This window comes from Trachemys scripta, chromosome 10 (assembly GCF_013100865.1).
Source record: "Trachemys scripta elegans isolate TJP31775 chromosome 10, CAS_Tse_1.0, whole genome shotgun sequence".
Classification (NCBI taxonomy): Eukaryota; Metazoa; Chordata; order Testudines; family Emydidae; genus Trachemys; species Trachemys scripta.
Genome location: NC_048307.1, coordinates 4,636,486 through 4,658,532, shown reverse-complemented (window position 1 = coordinate 4,658,532; position 22,047 = coordinate 4,636,486). Strand labels below are relative to the sequence as shown.

The window sequence follows — 22,047 nt, the reverse complement described above, 5'->3', positions numbered from 1 at the left end:
AATCCATTAATGGAACACATAAGTCAACTTGAACCATAGGCATCAGTGCCAGCTGTGCCAGCAATATGTATGACGGTATATTTAAGTTTGTAGAGTGCTTTGGGATCCCTTCAGGGTGACACATTCTGCATAAGTGGTTAAGATCCCAGCAATGTATTTACTTAAAACAATCTTTGCCATAACCTTAATTTATATCCCTTAACTTGCTGTTTAATCCAACAGAGGAGATGCATGCAGCGCTATTCCGCTGTTGGGTATCTATTCTTATTTTCCCTTTAAAATCCATTGACGGGACAGAGCTAAGCTGATAAAATCATAAACTGAGTGTATGATTTCATCCTCCTATGATGTATTTGTGCAGCACTGCCCTCTGCTGGAAGGAATCGTGCCTGCTTAAGTGTATGTAATGTCACCCTCTAGTGGAGGTGATTTTCAGAAGACAAGAATGAACTACAGGACAAGCACAAGTATGCGCCGAGTTGAAGCTAGCATGCCTGTGCTTGGAACAATCTCCTTTCACCCCAGCCGCGATCCCACTTTTTAAACTTGCAAAATGCAAGAGCAAGCCGCAGTTGACAGGAAAACCCCAAGAATTCACTTCAATTCTAAAAAGTAAATCCCAATTTCTCAGGGTTGTGCTGGAAGAGGGGCCAAGCTGCTAACTCGCACCTTGTATTTGGGTCTCTTGTGTTGATCCAGTTCAGCCTCCAGAATCTCTTCTGTGAATTGTGCCTTACTTCTCCATCTGTTCTGCTGCTCCTTGGGCTGTCTGAATGGAGGGCGGGCGTCAGCGCTCGGCTTCGCTTTCTTCACCGTTTTTTCCTTCCCGAAAACCACCACATCCCACAGCTTCAGCCACTTCAGAAGACAGCGATTTGTGTACTGAATGACAGAGGAGGAAAGGGGGCAGGATAAATAATCAAAGGCGCTTGAAGGATCTGCCTGAGCAGACATGTGCAAGAGAGACTCCCCCGTACAGAGCTGAAAGCATCCCCCCTCTGGAGCTTAAAAAGCTACTGTTTATGGACCGCACAGATCTCGGTTGGAGGTTCTTTTCTGCATGCACACATGAAACCACCGCAGTTGAGCAGATCAGACTCGAGCCTTCAGGAGGCCATAGGGATTTCTCCCCAGCCCAACCTCGACCCCAGAATACACACGCACTCTGTGTGTGTCCCCCAATACGTGGATATAATTAACTAACTCAGGCATATGACATTTTAATCTTCTTGAATGAATGGAAGATGTCACCTGGGTTTGGAGGTGCAAGCACCATCTAGCGGGCGCAGCACTGGATCAGGAATCAGGAGACCTGTGTTGTATGCGCAACTCTGTCACTGGCCTGCTGGGTGACCCTAGGCCTGTCCCTTCCCACCTCTGTGCCTGTTTTCCCTCCCACCCTTTGCCTCGCTTGGCCACTTAAATGCTAGTTTCTTTGGGGCAAGGACCGTGTCTCACTAGGTCTATGAACGCCATCTAGCACAATGGGGCCCTGATCTCAGCTGGGGTTTCCAGGAGCTGCTATAACACAAACAACAATAATTTGGCACCAGAAACCCCCAGTATTAAAGAACTATCATCAAAAAACCCCTCCATCTACTTTATATAGGGATCTTACATCATCACTGAGCAGCTCTGTGTAGTGTCTAGGAGTAAATCTGTCAACCCACAGGCAATGCAGGGCAGATTCGTCCTCATCGTCAGCACCGTCTGTTTCCTCGTTAGGCTCTGAGGTCTCATTTCCAGCCTCTCCATGGAGGTGACTGCAGGAAACAAGGCAGAGATTAAAAACCTCAGAGCACAAAATGCCCATCCCATGAGAGCCTGTACTAGAGTCCATGGAAAGATCAGGCAATAATCATCATAGAACTATAAACACTAGCCTAGGTTCAAAACATCCAACACTCAAAGGACAGAAGAGATCCTAAATCCAGCTAACTTACTCCAGGCACCTGAGCAGTTAGAGAAATGCGGTGAAGGGAGAGCTAACTGCCCCAGGTCATGGAAGGTCCATACGAGACCACTGAGCAACTGCTGCCTAGCCAGTGTTGAGGTTTTTCAAAAGATCACAGACTGCACTCGATAAATAGAGGTAATGGGGCTTGAGTAGTTTTTAGGGCTGTCCATTAATCGCAGTTAACTCACACAATTAACTCCAAAAAATTATTCACGATTAAAAAAATTAATCGCGATTAATCGCTGTTTTAATCACACTGTTAAACAATAGAATACCAATTGAAATGTATTAAATATTTTGGATGTCTTTCTACTTTTTCATATATATTGTATTCTGTGTTGTAATTGAAATCAAAGTGTATATTATTTTTTATTATAATTATTTGCACTGTAAAAATGAGAAACAGAGGAAATAGTATTTTTCAATTCACCTCATACAAGTACTGAAGTGCAATCGCTTTGTCGTGAAAGTGCAACTTACAAATGTAGATTTTTTTTTGTTACATAATTGCATTGAAAAACAAAACAATGTAAAACTTCAGAGCCTACAAGTCCACTCAGTCCTTCTTCTTGTTCAGCCAGTTGCTGAGACAAACAAGTTTGTTTACATTTACAGGAGATAATGCTGCCCTCTTCTTATTTACAGTGTCACCAGAAAGTGAGAACAGGCGTTTGCATGGCACTTTTGTAGCACGGGATTCCAGCAGCGGTCACACCAGTGCCAAATACAGAGGTAAAATAACTGCTCTAATCTTACTGGAGATTCCCCTGTTGATGCATCCCAGGATCATATTAGTTCTTTTGGTCAGAGCATTGCACTGGGAGCTCATGTTCAGCTGATTATCCAGCCCCATCCCCAAATTATTTTTAGAGTCACTGCTGCCCGGGAGACAGTCCCCCATCCTGTAGGTATGGCCGACGTTCTTTGTTCCTAGGTGGATTCATTTACATACAGCCATACTAAAATGCATATTGTGTGCATGCACCCAGCTTACCAAGCGATCCGGATCGCTCTGTATCAGTGACCCGCCCATTTCATTATTTACCATGCCCCCAATTTTTGTGTCATCTGCAGATATTGGTGATGATTTTATGTTTCCTTCCAGGTCATTGATAAAAATCTTGACTAGCACTGGGCCAAGAATACATGCCTGCTGGACCCCACTGGAAACATTATCACAGTAACACCTGGAGGCCTCATCTGAGATCAGGGTCCCACTGCGCTAGCTGCTGTACATATACGTAGTAAGAGACCATCCCTGCCTCAAAGGGCTCACAGTCCCCATAGACACGAGAGGCAAACCACCGGTGGAAAAGGATTATTGTGTTACAGATGGGGAATAGCGGCATGGCATGATTAAGTGACTTGCCCAAGGAAATCTGTGGCAGAGCTGGGAATTGTACCCAGATCTCCTGACTTCCAGTTCATGCCCTGGACCACAAGAACATTCTTCGACTTAAAGGAACACCCTGGAGCAGGCTCCAATGAGCAGGCAGCATCAGTGGCTGAATCCCAACAGAAGCCTCACTGCGGCGATGGAAGCGGCACCAGAAAGTGGCGTGTGAGAACCCTGGCAGTAGATGCTACAAGGACAGAAGGAGAATTGCCCAAATGACCCACCTGTTTAATATTTCGGTCAGCCGCTGCGATGCCTCCAAAACTCGCCTCCGACGCTTAAAAACAAACAGGGGTGCGATGGGGGTCAGAATTGCTCTAATACACATCTGGCAACATAGCAAGGATTTCATAACTAATGCTCTTTGCCTAGCAGGGTGGCAAGGTTATGCTGAGATGACTATTTTTTTTTATTCCAAGAATTAAATAAGTCACTTCCCCTGGTGGGCATTCCCCAGACCTGGCTGTTCAGGGACACGATATTTAAGGCTACATTTTCGAAATGTCTCTGTCTGTACTTGCAATAAAACAATTTGTGTGCACCTGATGGGTCCTTTGGTACAAGTATGAATGAGGCGGGGCTCTCAAACACCGTATGTTCCTCAAGAAGGCCGTCTGGCCAATTCTGAAGAACCAGGTTTTCCGAACTACCATTTTATTTAAAGAGTGCTACCCTCTCCTAGGTCGTCTTGATCTCAGTGTTCTATCCACACAAGTAAGAAAAACGAATCATGTAAATTTGATATTGGATATAATCTATATGGTCCCTCTGGGGCTGGTGCGGTCACATTCCGAGGGTGTTTACACTGAAGCGGGAGCACCTGCGACAATCTGGTCAATTGTCTTGGTAGCTGAAACGGCCAAGAGCTTTTCTGCCACTGAGGTGAAAGTGACCAATGAAACCTTGGGTGACCAGTGATGGACAGAGACTGGACATCCAGCCAGACTGTCTTAAAGACCTAGCTAGAGATCGATTTGCATGGCTCTCGTTCTGCATGGAGACCACGCCCCTTAAGGATCTGCTTTGTTGATGGTAAGCTATACGGAGCCATGCCTGGAAACCAAACGTTTCATGTGGGAAAGGAGGGAGAAGGGTTAGCCCAACAGAACAGACTCAAAGGGAAGTGGGGGAAGCCATCTCACACATTATTTGATTCATGTTAAGTGGGCAAAGCACTTAAGAACATAATACAGGGAATAAATTTACTAGGGGTGACATTTTCAAAAGCATTTAAGCAACTAAATCCCATTTTGAAAAGTGACTTAGGAATTTAGGAGACTAATTTTCATTGAAAGCCAAAAGGACTTTGGCTTTAAGTCACTTACATTCTTTTGGAAATGTTATCCCAGGCTTTTTCCATCTCTAACTTCTACCCTCAAATGGGAAGCAAGTGCAGAACAGAAAAATGCAGCTGCTGGCGATACTTCAGAACATCGGGAACCTTGATTTTCAGGTGTGTCTGCTAATTCTGGGTACCCAGCTTGTCACACCGATAGCTTAATTCTTTCACAGGTTCTACAAACTACAGTCGGAACTGCAGGAGCTTAAGCTGTATTCAAACTGAAGATCGAGGCACCCAGAATTAACAAACACTTGAGAATTCAGGTCGTTGATGCCTGACCCTAGAAATACCAATTGCTAGCTGAGAGGAAGAGCTAGAAATAGGACTTGGGTACCATACCTCTTCAGACACTTGCTCCTTTAGGTAGGAAAAAGGAACCCCCAGTAAATGAAGTGGTCTTTGTGCGTTCCAGCCCAGAGAGTCGGGGAGCTGTAAAGATCAGAGACTGCACTAGTATTTACAAAGCACAGGTTCATATTTCACCCTTAGCAAGAGACTCTGGAGTAATCAGCTTCCAACACTACATTGGAGGCCACAAAACAAACCTACCCAACCCGGTCTCCAGTTGCCAGATCTTACCTCCACTCCAATTCTGGAGTGATCTTCCTTCAGAACCATGAAGACTCTGGTGCCATCAGCAGAAGTCACATTGACATAGTCCTCCAGGATGGGCGGGCGCTTGAGAACCCGTTTCGGGTCCTTTTCAGGGGGTGGCGTCATGCGCAGTGGAACCATGTCGCTCACTTCCAGGCTATCTGGGCTCACGAACTTTGGACTCCTTTAACACAGGAACACAAGAGAAAGTGCCCATGAAATCACATTCCCAGCAGGCTAAACTCAATGTACCAAAACTTGCTTCAAAACTGAAACATTAGAATCGAATACACCCAAAATCAGATTTCATGGGCCAAAGTCACCAGAAAATGGCAACAAATACAAGCAGGAAAATGCTGTGCAAACTCCCCCCAACCAAGCTCCGTCATCCACACAAAGTCTGCCAGGCGGCATTCCCAGCTATTCTAGTACTGGGCGCCCTCCACACAGCTCTGCCAATGAACCTACATGCTGGTCTGCAGCACTTTGTAGTCTAGTCACCTGCAGTTTCTGGCCTGATATTACAGTCCCCTCCATACACCACTCTGCTGACCCTCAAACGTGACCCCCCAGTCCTTCTCTTCCCTCCCTGTCAAAGCCCCTGAACCTGACCTCGTGCTCCTGACATGCCCAAGAAAGGCACTCAAATACCACTGCAATGAGTATGGTATAAAGGTTTAGATAGTGAGGGGTCTCTCCTGAGCAGAAACTGCCTGTGCTGTTAGTTCTGTGAAGTGGACACAAAAAGGGACTAGGATAAAGCCACCCACATAGTTTTCCCTTGTAACCTAAATGGACATCTGACCCCAAGCTTCCAAAGACCTTTAGTTTACTGCATAAGTTTAGCGCCAAGATTTAAAATTACTGACTGTCAAGGGCCTTCCTCACAACGGTGACAAAATAATGAGAAAGGGATTCAAACCCTGTTCACCTGGCACGCTGCGGTTTGGAGCAGTCCCCGGGGGAAGGAGGCGGGGTAATGTCATCCTGGGGGAAATCAGGAGAGGCCAGTTTGTCCTCCACACCAAAATTCAGCTTCTTAACGGCTTCAAGTCTTCGTCGCTTTGGCTTAGGAGCTGTTCGACACAAATGGAAGTGGGGGAGGGAATGTCAATCAAAGCAGGGTATTTACAGAGAGCTAATACAACTCCTTTCATTCAAGGATCTCAGGGCACTTTATATGCATTAGTGAACAGAGCTTTATATCCCCTTGTATCCCCTTTTAACAGACAGGCAACGGAGGCACAGTAAGGCAAACTGACTTGTCCAAAGGATCAACAAGATTGACAGGAACGGAAGCCGGAAGCCCGAGTTTCCAAGATCGTCCTGCTAGGACACACACTAATGTTTCCTGAATTAGAGAGATTCCATACAGTAAACTTTTCAGTGAAATGGCCTGCTCAGTGCCCACCTTTGGGACACCCTGAGAAATGAACATCAGTTGGTTCAAAGAGGAACATTGGCTTGGGAGGCGGGTGGCAGGCATCCGCTTTACCCTCTAGGTTAGAGCAAACATGACAAACTGGCCAATCCAGCGTCATGCCAATAGCCTGAGCTGCAAAGGGGATCAGCACCTAAGAAGAGCATTTAAGGTACAGCACCAAGTGGAGGCAAAGGGAGGCACAAAGGGGCCTTGGCCTACATGTAACCAAAGAGCATTTCCAAAACATACTGAGCACAGCAGGAGACTGGTGAGGGGGCAAGCTCTCCGAACACTCCTCCTCCTCGGATTCATGCAGAATACACTCTAGATGCCGCTTCTTAGGGTTAGCCTCCCCAGTGCTCTCCACGGCATTTGTCTGGTGTTGAGAGTCCTTTTCCTTTAGAGCGGCAGAGTCCTTAACCACATCCCCGGCTGTTATAGCTTCTTCAAACGTCTGCTTTCTGCTTCGGAGCTGGGACACTTTGGGGGCCGATGGCTGAGATGGGACATCTGAAAAAGATATATTTTTTTAAATGACAGCGATATGATGTGACCCCATCTGCATGGCGGGAGCGGCCATGAATAAGCCTGATTTTCGCAGAGGAGATGCCAAACCAGACGGCAACACCAGCCAGCCAGCAGGCATAAACCAGCCCTTTAGCCAGCTAAGCTTGAACAGGTTTCTTTTAAAATCCAGCTGGGTTCCATCTACATTTGCTGGTCAAGCCACGTTCCAGGTCAGTCCAGCTACAAGCAACTTTAAACATGGTTGCCTGCCCCAGGGAGATGGAACCTCAGTATTGGCGACTGTATGAAGAAATGTACCACGCACGCACATTATTAGCATGTAAAACCCGCAGATAAGATTCATTGTTCCTCGAGTTTAAAGCCTGCAGGGAGCACAGTCAACACCCAAGACCAACACTATGTACAAGGACATTAGGTAACCGCCACAACGTGAGAAACCCCTTCCTGGGGCAAGGGGTTGATGGATCAAGGCTGGAGTTCCTGATACACTGGGCAACCCCGGCTCTGCCAGAGACCGGGGTGTGTGTGTGTGTAGATCTCTCTCTCTCTCCCCCCCCCGTGCAAGCATGACTGCAACACACTACAAACAAACCAGCTTTTGGACACACACAGCGCCACCCACCTTCCATCTCTGCCAGCACCTCCAGCTCGTCTGCAAACTGCTGATCGAACTCATCTTCAATGCCATACAGCTCCGGCTCCTCCATGAGCCCGGCCCCGAGCTCCGCTCCGCTCCCGGGGCCCTGCACCCCACGCACCAGCCTTGCACCGCCGCCAGCCCGGGCTTCCCCTGCAACTGGAAGCCGGGCGCGCGCCGCGCATGCCCTTCCGGGTAACGTTCCATCCCGCCGCCTCGCCAGCCGCTGATTGGCTGCCTCGCCCTTCACGCGCCGCGGCCCTGTCTCGTGTCGCACCCGGCTGGAAACAATGTAGCCGCGGCGCCTTTCCGCCAGCCCCGGGCGCAGGGCAGCAGCTGCAGGTCGGTGGCGCTCGGTGCATTTCGGGGGTGGGTGCTGGAAGCAGGTTTTCGCTGCTGGGGAACCCCCCGGGCCAGCGCGAGAAGGGGGAGAGGGGGTTGCACGAATTCCCTCCCTTCTGTCCCGTGCAGGGACCGTCACCCCTTTGCTTGTGCTGTTTTTGCAGCTGGCTCCAGAAGAAGTTGCTCCGAAGTCCTGCTGAGCTCCGGCTCCGGGCGGCAGGAGGACGCGCTGACTAGGCTAAGGGCTGCCGCTGGCACGTTATCCTGAAATCGGCCTCGTCAATCATCAATTAATAACCACCCCTCGCTGGCGCTTCGTTCTGCCGTTGCGAGGGGTCAGTGACAAGAAGCGGTGGATGAAGGGGGTTGTTACCCGTGGGCCACAACGGGATGTGGGTCCCAACAACAGCTGGGGCCTGCAGCCTTCTTTTCTCCTGCTGTACATCACTGGATGCTGACTGCTATCAAAGCAAGCCTGGTTTTTGACAGGCGCTCAGACTATCCAGGAGAAGATCCTGTCTAGGGGACAGTCTTGTATTGTGCCCTGGAGGTGATTTAATTTTTTATCTAAAAGTCAATATGTGATGCACAGCGTGTGTGGTGTTCCCATTGCACGGGTGTCTGGCGTTAAATGCACGCCGTCCAATTTAAAAATCATCGATTATAAATAAACCATTCCTTGCCTATATTACTGACAACTCTGATTCCGGTGCCAGCAATTCCTTTCTGTAGTGCAAAGACATAGCCGTAGGTTATAATTGAATGGATTTTAAAACCTTTCACTCTGGATGGGTTTTGTTTACATTTTGCATTGCTCACAACTTAATCAACGAAGTGACTTTCACTTTTGTTTTAGGGCTGCGGTTTTTCAGTTTCAGCCAATACAGGGGTATAAATAGATCGGCACATATCTATTTCCGAATGACTTTTTCCCATGGATTATACATTTTTTAATGGCACAGTAAAATTTCTGTTGGGTTGTGTAGACGCTTTGCCTTACACCATCTAAATTTTGGGCCTGGTCTGAGTTGGCAGCATCCTTTCAATCGTGGCCAGTGGAAAAGCCTGTCTGAAGTTCATCTGCCCCTCAGAGTGTGTTCGTTGTCAATCCCACGTCAGATGGGTGCACTCATTATTACAAATTATTTGTATTGTGGTAGCACCTAGGAGCCCCAGCCAAGGACGAGGACCCCATTGTGCTAGGCGCTGTACAACCGCATTGTGACTCCCAAATGTTGCATAGAGAGTAGAAGTGAGAGGGTTCACTGCCCTTTGTACACAGCAGGAAGTGGGGAATCTATTAATATCACCACATCGCTGTACATCCCACAACAGGCAGGTGCACTCACTATTATTAATTACCCGTGTTGCGATAGTGCCCCACTCAGGGTCCCATTGTGATTGTTGCTGTATTAACACAATAAAAGACAGTCCCTGCCCCAAGGAGCTTGCTGTCTTTCTATGAGAAGACACATCAGGTGGGTGTAACAAACAATCGAAGAGGGTGGATGAAGGGAGGTGTGGAGCTTCTGCACCGCATCCCAGCAGTCCAGTGTATGTTTGATCAATTCTGATGCTTTGTTTTGTTTTGTTTTGAAGGATTTTATAACCGAAAGAGCACACTCCCGAGGTGGAACGCTTACTTCCCTTCAAAGGGCCATGGAGCCGGGCAGCATTGATAACTTGTCCATCCTGTACCAGAGCTCTGACTTCATTGTGGTCAACAAGCACTGGGATGTTCGCATCGACAGCAAGATGTGGTATGAGAAGCTGACCCTGCAGAGCCAGCTGAAGTACCGTTTCCCAGAGCTGGCTGACCCAGACACGTATTATGGCTTCAGGTAAGTGTGCACGGAAGGGCAACGTTCATCTCAGCCCGACAGAGATGTTATCCCAGTGCACGTCCCCTCCGAGACAGCTGTGATATTCCAGGAACATGCAGCTTGCAAGACTAGGACCTAGAGAGCCAGTTCACAGGCCAGGGCAGTTGACTTTGAAATGAGCTACCAGAGCAGATTCGTCTGAACCAAAACCTGGCCAACTTCAGGACACGCTCCAAGCTGCGACCATGTCCCACTGTAACGGGAGCCAAGAAAGCAAGGAGCGTGGGGAAGAGGGAGAAGGTAACACTAAAATCGCTCCTGAAACCTGGGACCGGCAAAGAGCAGAATCCATCGCACACAGACAGTGCTTGGAGGATCTAAATTATCCACTGGAGCCCAGATCCTCAATGGTATTTAGGCACCTAACTCCCACTGAAATCATTAGAAGTTACGCGCCTTTGAGGATAAAGGCCTAAGTACTGAGATCCTGACTGCAAACTGCTCCAGGTTGGCTGACTGCTGGGCCATTCGGAATCCCCTTGACTTTAGCGGGGCTCCGTCTCAGTGGAAAGCCTCCATTCTCTGAGCAGTTTGCCCTAGGTACACCTCTACCTCGATATAACGCTGTCCTCGTGAGCCAAAAAAATCTTACCGCGTTATAGGTGAAACCACGTTATATTGAACTTGCTTTGATCCGCTGGAGTGCGCAGCCTCTCCCCTCGCCCCCGGAGCCCTGCTTTATCGCGTTATATCCGAATTCGTGTTCTATCGGGTCGCGGTATATCGGGGTAGAGGTGTACTGCGATAATGGGCACTACAGAAAAACCGAACCGAGAATGAAAAGCACTTACAATTAATTTAGATAAATAAACTACAAGACGTCCCATTGAAATGATGCTCTACCAGCAATGGGGATTAACTGTAACTATTTCGGTAAAAGCAAATTCAAGTTGCCAGTGTCCCTTTAAGAATGGGTTTGTCTTGAGGGGATGCTGAGCACTTACATAAGGCTTTGCATCTTCAGAGCTGGGCAGATCTGGACTACAAGCTCTTGGTGTGGGCCTGGGCTTGGGCCAAGATCCAGCATGTACTTAGATGTACCCGAGCACCATCGGTTGGCCTTTTAGGGTGGGATTTTCAAAGTAGCCTATGGGAGTTAGGCACCCAAACTCAATGCCCCGCATTTAAACCATTACGCCAGTGGGTGAAAGAGCCAGCTGTGGCTTTTCAGAATCCTATGGAGGGTGTTTCTGACCCTCCCTTGCACTATCTATCTCTCCTAGGTTTTGCCATCAGCTAGACTTTTCCACCAGTGGGGCCCTCTGCGTTGCTCTCAATAAAGCGGCTGCCGGTAGCGCGTACAAGTGTTTTAAGGAACGGATGGTGACCAAGGCCTACCTCGCTCTGGTAAGCGTAGCCCCCTCTGCATGGGCTCTGTCATGGGCCATGTCCTCTCGGCCACCATTCATAGCATCCTGCCCTTTTAATGGCAGCGTTACTCTCCGAGGCGTATAAACCGGTGGTGTGTCCTCAGCCATTTTTGGTGAAGGTTGGGATTCTGAAGGCACATCTGGCTCACAGCTGTTCGGCAGCAGCACCGGTGATGAGGCGCTAGAACTAAACCATAAGGCTCGGCTAACACCTGAGAGTAAGATCGGGGACTGACTTAATTTTTAAACATTCTAATCCCCCCCTTCCTATTGGCTCCAGGTTTCAGGGCCCACACTGCTGTCTCTGACCCTTCCTTCTAGGGGCTGTGGAATCTCCCCAGCAAGAGCAGCATTTCCGGACGAAGGGTCTCAGAAAGGAAAAACCGATGCAGAGGTTGAGCCTAGCTCCGTACTTGCCAATCAGAGTCTGACCAGGCTACGTGTTTCATGTCTTGAGTTAATGGAACTTTTTGTCTCTGCAGCTGTTTGCGCTGTACAGGTCAGCGCGTGTTTATTGGAGAACGGGGGTAGGTGTTACAATGGGGCTGTCCTTTCCTTCGATTTTGGCCCTGGATCCTCGGCCCACGGACTGTCCTCGCCCCTCTGTCTCTCTTAACATGATGATTACTGCTGCCGCCATGACGAGAACAGAGGAAAACCTCTCCCCGCCTTCACCCCTGCTATCTAGCTATGCATCTAACAACATCAGGTTTACATCCCTGAGCATGCTCGGAGCAATGCCTGTCGCACACAACGGGGGAGTGTTCTCAGAAGCTGACCAGCATCAGCCCAAAAAGACAGGCACACAGTGCTGCTCGGGGCTGCCCACGCTCAACTTTTTTCTAGACTGTGGGTCATGATGGTTTCCCTGTGACCTGTCTGCATTAATCTCCTGACCCCAGGGCCAATTGTGCCCAGGAGAGATATAATTAGCTTTAGTTTTGGGAGAGTTTTTTTTAATCTGTCACTGATCATGTCACTAGGGCTCTTTCTTGGGTGTGCCAAGTCTCTACACCTGGAGGATCCCAGACCTTGCTGTTGAATGCCTAGTATTCTGCCCTTTGCAGAGCTATTTGTGTAGCTTGGTCAGATAAAATCCCTGCTGGCTTTTGGGTGAAGTGCAATTTCCAGCAGGCAGGCCATTATTTCTTGTTGTACAAAGTTCACGTTGACCCTCCCAGTGTGAATTTTCCCAGCATGCACTGTGGCACCAGCTCTCTAGGCGGCAATGGACCGTGAGCTGTGCCCTTTTTCTGTATTGTGTGTTTCTACCTAAGTGGAGGCACATGCTGCTGGTCCTGAAGAGGGCTTTCCATGAGGAGATGTGGCGCTGGCAGGGTTGTGACGGTTTCCTGTTGAAACCAACCAATTCTTGATACTTGGGGCCAATGGCAGACAGTACGATCTGAGAGCAGGTGTTGTGCCAGCCAAACAGATGGGCAGGAGACTAGCCAGAGTTTGTGCATATGTGAAGTGCGTGTTTGTTGCAGCAGTGCCCGGGGCTTGTATTGGGAAGTGCCAGGTTATAAAGCTGCAGGTGGTTGTTCACTCCATACCCTTCTTCTGGGGATGAAATGGATCTACAGGGGTTGATGGTCAGTCTAATATAACTTCCATGCCCCTTGGACATCCTCTCTGGAAGGCACAGACATCTATTCCACAGCTTCCCATGGGCTTCTGCCACCAACAAGCTGAAGAAGATTAATAGACTCATAGGTTTGCAGGGTTTTTAAAGGCCAGAATGGCCATGTACAATCACCTTGTCTGACCTCCTGCACAACTGCTGGCCAGAGAACCTCACCCAGTAATTTTTTTTATTTTATAATAATTTATTATTATTAAGGGGGAGGGATAGCTCAGTGGTTTGAGCATTGGCCTGCTAAACCCAGGGTTGTTCAATCCTTGTGGGGGCCACTTAGGGATCTGGGGCAAAATCAGTACTTGGTCCTGCTAGTGAAGGCAGGGGGCTGGACTTGATGACCTTTCAAGGTCCCTTCCAGTTCTAGGAGATGGGATATCTCCATTAATAATTAATAATAATAATCCTTTCCTCCCTAGTCCAACCATTTCAGTCCAGCCCATCTTGGTAGTAACTGCCAAGTGATTACTGTCTGACAACTGTGGTCTCACCAGTGGGTCTCAATAGAGTAAACCACTCCGTCAGCAGTCCCCGTGGTAGTACTCTGACCAGGCAAGCAAAGGATCAAATGGACTGGAGTCTGATCACCAATAGAAGTGATCTGTGCCAGCCATTGGTGAGACGATGTTATCTGCACTGGCAATGTGCATGCTGTACCGTTCCTGCATATGGAGAAGAGTGCCTTCCAGGTCTGTCAATCCGGTACCTTTCACCGGCCCCAAATAAGGAAAATCCCTGTAGTATTGTGAGAGTCTGGACTTGCAGGTAATTGGCTGAATACTGGGCGTGCCAAAAGAAAACAGATCCACAAAGCTTTAAAGGTAACCCGGGGTGAAGGTTTCATGCATTAGTCAAGGAGTTTGGTAGTTCCATTGTTCCTACCTAGCTTAATTCACCGAACAATAGGTAAAGCCCGATTGTACTGTTTGCTTCATATCTGAGGAGATTTAAGTACTTCCCTTCATATGCAGCTCTACAGTAAAACCTTTGGCATGATTAAATCAGCATTGAAAATCTGTTGGTATAAATATGCCAGTAATCTTTTGATGTTCGAGCTGACATAATTCTGCAGAGATCAGAACAATTTGGTTCTGAAGCAATCTTGAGTGAAGGCAGCCGGGTTGGGGTGGGGGGAATACGCCAAGATTATTGAATTCCTTAAATACAAGGATTCCTTCGTCTTAGTAGCTGAGGATAACCGTGTGTGATTTCCTGTGCTCTTGTGTGTTATTCTCTTTTGAACTTCGATATTCATGAAATGTTTCTAATCTCTGCTTTTTAATAACAATGGCGAGCACAGTTGAAAAAAGATGGTAATTAGTGCTTACATCCTGACTCACCAAAGCATTTAAGCACGTGTCTAACTTTGAAGTCGATGTGATTTAACCATATGCTTAAAATATGAACAGAGACTAGGGAGACCGGAGTGAAAGCAATGCCATAGAGAGATCAGCTCCAGTGCTCCTGTGTAATGATAGTGTATGCAATGTCCCTTTTTCATAGCTGAGCAAGAAAATCCTTTCCTTCTATTGGCTGTTGTTAGCCCCAGATGTTTCAGAGACAACCGTTGTGTGAATATGGTTTTGTGTTTATAGATCTGAGCTGAGGGGAATCATCTGCCTAGCAATCTGGCCGAGTTATTAATTCAGAGCCAATTGCAGACAAACGGCTTATTATCAGTGACATTTGGATGGTGTCGCAGGAGAAAACGAACATGCGTTGAGTAAATGTCACTTGGCGTCGCTTCTGAGGGTACGTCTTCACTACCCGCCGTATCGGCAGGTAGCAATTGATTTATCCGGGATCGACATATTGTGATAAGACGCGATATATCGATCCCCGAACACGCTCACCATCGACTCCAGAACTCCACCAGAGCGAGCGGCGGTAGCGCAGTCGACGGGGGAGCTGCGGCCGTCGATCCCGTGCCATGTGGACCCCAGGTAATTCGATCCAAAATACTTGGACTTCAGCTACGCTATTCGCGTAGCTGAAGTTGCGTATCTTGGATCGATCCCCCCCCCAGTGTAGACCAGCCCTGAAACCGAATCAATTTGTCCAGCAGAACTGAGGGATGTCAAACATTTCCTCACAGAGGCATCTTAGGAAGTGCTATTGGTGTTTCTGGAGATAATTATTGATACCCACTGTTAATGTTGCAGGTGTTAAAAGTCTCAATGATAACCCACCCAAGATTTTATATATTTATATATGTGAGGGCTGGTCTACACTAGGGGGGCGGATCGATCCAAGATACGCAACTTCAGCTACGTGAATAGCATAGCTGAAGTCGAAGTATCTTGGATCGAATTACCTGGCATCCACACGGCGCGGGATCGACGGCCGTGGCTCCCCGTCGACTCCGCTACCACCGCTCGCTCTGGTGGAGTTCCGGAGTCGACGGTGAGCACGTTCGGGGATCGATATATCGCGTCTTAACGAGACGCGATATATCGATCCCGGATAAATCGATTGCTACCCGCCAATACGGCGGGTAGTGAAGACGTACCCTGAGTGTGTCTATACGTGGCTATATTAGTACTGCTTTCAGAGTGGGTATTCTTTGTGCGAATCATGTGTCTGAACTGTATTTTCTGTGTCGTATTAACAGACGGAGGCTGCAGCCACTGACATTTAGAATCGGGTACTCAGGTTCTGATTCTGAAAGTGCCAGCACACGATAGATTCATTGGAGACCAATGGGCTCTACAGAGATGCAGTGATCTGCGTGCACACTGTCAGTTCCAGGATCGAAACCTTAGATCAGAAGCTCTTTGGGGCTGGGACTTTGCCTTCTTCTGTTTGAGCATGATTTTTGTGTCGAGTTTCCGTTTTCTTGGGGGAACAGTTGTGCCCAGAGTTGATGGCCCAGAAGAGGGTCCAAGTTTGTTAAATTGCAATTTATTACTGGGTTTTGTTTTTTTCAGTGACCTGGAATTGTTCTGATCTGAGTTTCAGGGGTTGGTTTGTCCCGTTAACTAACTAACTAACTAACTTCTGTGCTGCAGGTCAGGGGCCACGTGAGTGAAAGCAGAATGACGATCCGTTATGCCATAGGGAAGAACACAACAGAAGGCATGACCCACATGATGTGTACTGAAGGGACAGAAGGTAAGCCTGCTCATAGATCAGACCTTTCCTTGCACCGTTATCATGATTGTTTGTCTCACGAGACTGGCAGCTATAATGGATATGGCTGAAATCCTATTTCCCATCTTGTTTTAGGCTGTGAAAATCCAAAGCCTTGCCAGTCAGAGCTAAGCGTCCTTGAGCATGGTTCATACAGTGGTGACCCAGTAACTAAAGTGCTTCTACAGCCACTGACGGGTAAGTGCTGGAGGGCTGAGGCAACCCCAGCATGGCACTGTTTCTTATGTTAGGGGGAGCCAGGCTGTAGGGCCTTGAGTAGGGTGCAGAGCTTTTCTGCTGACTCACCCTGACAGTGGTGCTGGGTGGGTCTCATCAGCTAAAATATTGAGAGTCTCTCTGAGGCAAGAGATTTAGAGGGAAGGAGCAGGATGTCCTGCAGGGAGAAACCCCAGTCATCTGGCATTTGCAGTCCTGGGCCTTTTCTCCACTGTTGTGATTTGGTTGTGCACTGTGGACCAGAAGCATTTAGGGGCTAGGATGAAATGAAAGTCAAACTCATTGTCAGTCATGACCTAAATTGGGTCTTGAGCCCGGGTCTCCAAAAGTCAAAAAGTATGATGCATTCTCTCCCGACAGCATGGGCGTCAAGAGCCAGGGATTGAGTGTCAGTGTTTGAACTCTGTGCCCTTTACGTTTTTATTCCCATGTTCCATTTAGGCCGGACGCACCAGCTCCGGGTTCACTGCAGTGCTGCTGGACACCCCATAGTGGGAGACTTCACGTACAGCTTTAAGAAGGACAGTAACCCATACAGAATGATGCTCCATGCTTACTACCTGCGGATCCCTACCAGGAAAGAACTGATTGAGGTGAGTGCTCCTGACCCCTTTCTGACCTCTCTGGATAGCAACTGGGTCCCTCACCATGTTGTGCACCGACTGGATGAGATGATCCAGGAACTGAAGGACAAGACTATCCGGGCAGAGGAAGAGGAGAGGAACCAGGAAGCACTGCTTAGTAGTGGAGGAGAGGAGATGCCGAGCAAAACCAAGACCCTGGAGAGAGAGGAAGAACGAACCAAGTGTGAGCAGTGGTTGGCGGAGTGGGCCTTGGCATGAGATGCTGCTGTTGCTGTTTCAAACCCAATATTCCATTTGCTCACTGTGGGACATGACAGACAACCCTCCCCTCCGCCCCTTCTCCGCCCAGGACCCAACGCCGCCTCCGCGTCAGCACTTTTTTATGCCGAGCTATCTTAGAATGAATCCTCCAAGGGTTCATTTCCGGGTCTGAAATTTGACTTATTTTAGCATCAAGTAGGATTTTGTTTTTCATGAGTTAAGCTCCACCCCACCACTGGATGCACTTTTCCTTGTTCTGCAACTCTGCTATGGGATTTGAATGTCATGCACCACATCAGAAATGAGGCAGAAGCCCCAGTGGACTGCACGTTTGTATTAGCGCTAAACTGCTGGGTGGGCATCAGCAGAGCTGATCCATTTATGATGCTCCTGCAGAGAATGGTGGAGCTCCTTTCAAACCTGTAGTACTAACACATTGCCAAGATATAATCAAGTTAAAGGGAATCAATAATGGAGGAGAGAAGGTGGGGCCCTTAAGCCTTTCTGGGTGGAATCTTTGGGTCTGCTGTCACTTCCCCATTCCCGCCTACTGAGTGGTCATGTCCACTCTCTGAGTCCTATTAGCTATTGCTGTCTTCCAGTGCAGGGCATGAAGAAATATCATGCAGCATTTTGCATTGCTCCGACTGAAAGGATGAGAGTCATGCCAACCAGCCATGTGCTTTGCCAATAAATCCCAATGTGGGTAATCCCCAGTTAAACAGAGCTGCTGGGAGGGTCCTTTAATTGGAGTGCAGGACTCACTACCTTTCCCAAGTCTGCATTTAGACCATTTATATTTTTAAAAGGTTTTAAATTGATGACTACTAATGAATTTTAAACTTTCTAAGGAAATTTGACACGGGATACAGTCCTTTAGCAGTTCTGCAGTGCTGTCGGTCTCAGATGTAAAAAGAACAGGAGTACTTGTGGCACCTTAGAGACTAACAAATTTATTAGAGCATAAGCTTTCGTGGACTACAGCCCACTTCTTCGGATGCATATATTTGTAACATCACACTTCTAGTACATTGGCACCAGTAGCAGATTAAAAATATCCAACACCCCAAAACTTTTTCCTACAGGTGGTGAGATTTTATTACACCCTTTACTTATATGCTCCATTTCTAAGAGCCTGCTCTTGCCTGGAGATGCACATGGCACTCCTGCTATGACTAAAAATGGGCATTCCAGGCAATTCTCAGCAGGAGAACACAACTCTAAATAAATTCATGAGAATCACCTTGTTCTCCTAATGCCTGTGACAGGGCACTGCCTGGCTTTCACCAGTAGGTGGTGCCATAGGCAGTCTCAGGCATCACAGACCATTTGTTTAAATTGTCTTAGGACTTCAGCAGTGAGACTAGAGGAAAAACACACACAACTAAAGGAATGTTAAAGGGCTGGTGCACACAAACCATCGCAAGGAAGGCTGGGACTCAGTGTCCCTGTTTTAGGAGAGTCAGGAGTTGAAGGGAAGCCTTAAACGAGAATTTCCTTGCTTTGCAAATCTCATTCAAACCTTCATTGTTGCTGTACTTGCCAATTTTGTGTTTTAATTTTCTCCTTCGGCTTTTAACGGTAGTTTTAAAATAATGGAATAAAACTGTAATGGAATTCTGTGAGACAGTCATAGATTATTGGGACAATAAACCATGATAGCCCATTCAGATCTATTGTGACCTGTGTATCTTAGCTATTTATATCACACCAGTCACCTTAGTATCTAAGCACTGAGCTGTCATATCAGTGCATGCCTTTAGGGTCCCTTAATCCCCAGCCTATTGTGCATCTGACAGTGCACACTGTTTCAGTGTTGTTATAGCCATGCCAATCCTAGGATATTAGAGAGGCAAAGGGGGTGAGGGAATATCTTTTATTGGACCAACTTCCAAAAGAGACAAGCTTTTGAGCTTCTACAGAGCTTTTCTCAAGGTCAGAGTAAAAGATATTACCTCAGCCACCTTGACTGTTCCACCAGATGACAAATATATGTACTGGGAGATGAAAAGAACTTCGCCGCTTTCCCCGAGATATGGAAACATAAACATTCTGCAGGGTCACTTAAATCATGCTTGGGGTTTTGCCCCTCAGAATGGGTCTCGTCACCTATTTCCATGGACGCCATTTGCTACGTCCTCAGTATAGTCTCAGCTGCCAATGTAATGCATGGAGGCTCGCTTGTTTCTGGCACTGTAGCTGGTATGTTCTCCTTCTGGAGCATGTGTGACTCACCCATCGGGAGGAGGGTTTGTGTCTTATAGAATTACCTCTTGTTGCACCAGTGGATGCATGTATGTGTCTGCAGCTTCCAGAAACTATGGAATTGCCATGAAATGGGTCTTTGAGATAACAGTTCATCATCAGAGCTTTTGATGCATGATTAGGAGAATCTTCCTGTTTGGCACTTTATTGCTTGATGTTTTGTGCGTGTGTCGCAGGCAGTTAGGGCCAGATAATACCTGGTGGGTCATTATTTTTCATGGTTCTTCCCAACACTATTCCCACTCATATCCAAAGCAGTGATCAGCTGGTCGATGAATGTGAATTGACCCTGAGGGACATTCATTAGGAGCAAAGCGTTCAGCAAATTTTAGTAGCTACAGGAAGCAGAGACTCTAGCTTGGTTTGCTTTAGTATCTGAACCTCCCCATTGAGTATCCTAGTTCAGCTGCTGGTATTTTGCCAGGCAGACAGAGCCTCATCCAGTAGAGAACATATCTCTTGCTCCAGAGACTGCTGGAGATTGTGTTAGTCAAAAGACGTGACATGCATCAGTTGGCTGAAGCATGATCGTAGGAGTCATGGTCTTGAGAAGCAATTCATGGACTAGCATTAGCATTGGCTAAGGGCAGTCCTGCTTATCAGTATTACTGGCTGGAGGTTACATACTGCTGCTATGCAGGCTAATGTTAGCTGCCCGTTTGGAGGTGGACAGAATATTTGTGGAAGTAGAGGATCAGGGATGAGAAGTTCTGTGAACAAAACCTCTAAGACTCTTATCAGTAATGTCTGCACCAAAGGTCCCAGTCTCACCTACCTTTGGTCACACATATGCACAGTGGTGTGGGGAGTGGAGCTTGTTGCAAAGTAGCCTGATGAGATTCCTTCAGCTCTAAGCCAATGATGAGCACCAGTATACTGAGTAAATGACTTCCCTGATCAGTGTGGGAAGGTGAAATTCACTGTGGTGGAAAGATCACACCCAAAGTCCTGGGCAACACTTTATGCTCTTAACACATGGCCTGGTGCAGGGCACGTACGCTGGGGTGAATTTTTTTATTATTATTATTATTATTACTACCCTGTAAGAGATTTAGAAAGTGTCTTCCAGCTGAGATATGCTCAGCATAGATCCTACCAGCTCAGCATCGGCGGGTGTGGCATGAGCCATTTGGCTCACGTTGGAGCGTGGCTGCCTGTTGGCCATGAAGATCTCAATTTGTCTTCGCTGTGATGACCCAGAACTCACGCTCTCCCACACACATACACGCAAAGAGGAAATTAAGCCATTGTACAGGCAACCTCACTGGTTAGGTGAGCGCACCCTAGTGTTTGTTCACTGGTTGACGGACGAAACTTGTCCCAAATGTTTAAAGTCTTGAAAACATTCCATCCAGGACCTTGTGGACCAAATGTTGGTGCAAAGACCACAGCATCCCCTGTCTGCTCTGCATGCCCGAGAGGGTTTAGACTTTATGTATTGCACTTTTATCCAATGTTGCAGGAATCAGAGATGAATATTTTTTTCCTGAAATTTTATGAATTGTTGATGGAGAAATATATTTTGCAGTAATGCTTTCACACTGCTTCCACCCTGGAACCCTGTTGTACAGTGTTTGCTGTTCGTGTTTATCATGTGGTAGAGATTTGACGGTTACTTCCCTTGGGTAATTTGCTAGGAGCCTTAAGTTGATCTATTTATATATTTATAATGTGGTGTGGGTAGTTTTTGTGGGAGTATTTTGTGACATTTTGTAAACCTCAGGCGAATCCTTGTTTATTGTTAATGCATTTGTGGACATTCCTGTAATAAACCACTAAGTGTGCACCGTGTTTGTACCAATGGCCTGTTTAATTCACACAAAGAGGGTGTTGCATGAAAAGGATGCTGCCATATAAAAAAAAATAAATAGCCAGTGTCCTTAGCCCTTAAATTAAGGCAAAGCTTTCTGCACTGCTCCTCCCGGTATCCTGATGAGGAATTATCTCCATTCTACAAATGCTACTAGACAAGTTTCCTTTTCTTTGCTAAAGGAACGGACTCTATGGAACACCAAGAAGGTCCCGTGGGTAGGTTCAATTCCATGCTCCCCCACTGGTTGCCTGTGTGAACTTGGGACAAGTCATGTTGTCGCTCTGTGACTCAGTTCCCCACCTGAGTAATAGTAGCAGTACTACCCTTCCTTACAGGGGAGTTGTGAGGATGCATTCATTAAAATTGGGAGGCCTCCAGTGATGAAGGTCAGATAAGGACCTTAGGGAGATAAACCATTCCCTCCATGGTGATCTTGGAGGGAAAAGTAAGAATGAAGCATAGTTTAAAGGGGTGCTTTGTTCATTGCAGCCCAGTTACTGTCTCCATAATCTTCCCTAAAAAAACAACAAGGAGTCCGGTGGCACCTTAAAGACTAACAGATTTATTTGGGCATAAGCTTTCGTGGGTTAAAAACGAAAGCTTATGCTCAAATAAATCTGTTAGTCTTTAAGGTGCCACCGGACTCC

At 47.3% G+C, this 22,047-nt stretch overlaps 2 protein-coding genes across 3 annotated transcripts in view; one reads left to right on the top strand and one right to left on the bottom strand.

The window, feature by feature from the left end:
• The window catches only part of CHTF18 (chromosome transmission fidelity factor 18), a 48,270-nt gene extending 40,214 nt beyond the window's left edge, over nt 1-8,056 (bottom strand). The window contains exons 1-8 of the mRNA XM_034782923.1: nt 7,863-8,056; nt 6,962-7,222; nt 6,221-6,365; nt 5,275-5,473; nt 5,035-5,124; nt 3,578-3,630; nt 1,619-1,763; nt 670-882 (exon numbers count right to left, since the gene is read on the bottom strand). Coding sequence (XP_034638814.1) covers nt 670-882; nt 1,619-1,763; nt 3,578-3,630; nt 5,035-5,124; nt 5,275-5,473; nt 6,221-6,365; nt 6,962-7,222; nt 7,863-7,947 — 1,191 coding nt within the window. The 5' untranslated portion in view covers nt 7,948-8,056. The remainder of the gene's footprint in view (nt 1-669; nt 883-1,618; nt 1,764-3,577; nt 3,631-5,034; nt 5,125-5,274; nt 5,474-6,220; nt 6,366-6,961; nt 7,223-7,862) is intronic.
• A 51-nt stretch (nt 8,057-8,107) lies between these two features.
• On the top strand, nt 8,108-21,371 carry RPUSD1 (RNA pseudouridine synthase domain containing 1). 2 transcript variants are annotated; one of them, XM_034782925.1, is made up of 7 exons: nt 8,108-8,219; nt 8,384-8,769; nt 9,819-10,060; nt 11,326-11,449; nt 16,120-16,222; nt 16,337-16,438; nt 16,919-21,371. In XM_034782925.1, the coding sequence occupies exons 3-7, from the start codon at nt 9,879-9,881 to the stop codon at nt 17,317-17,319; spliced, it is 912 nt and encodes a 303-aa protein (XP_034638816.1). In that variant the 5' UTR covers nt 8,108-8,219; nt 8,384-8,769; nt 9,819-9,878; the 3' UTR covers nt 17,320-21,371. The 2 variants fall into 2 exon arrangements, with proteins under 2 accessions (XP_034638816.1, XP_034638817.1); XM_034782926.1 differs by lacking the exon at nt 8,384-8,769 and having other exon boundaries at nt 8,113-8,219.
• The last annotated feature ends 676 nt before the right edge of the window (nt 21,372-22,047 follow it).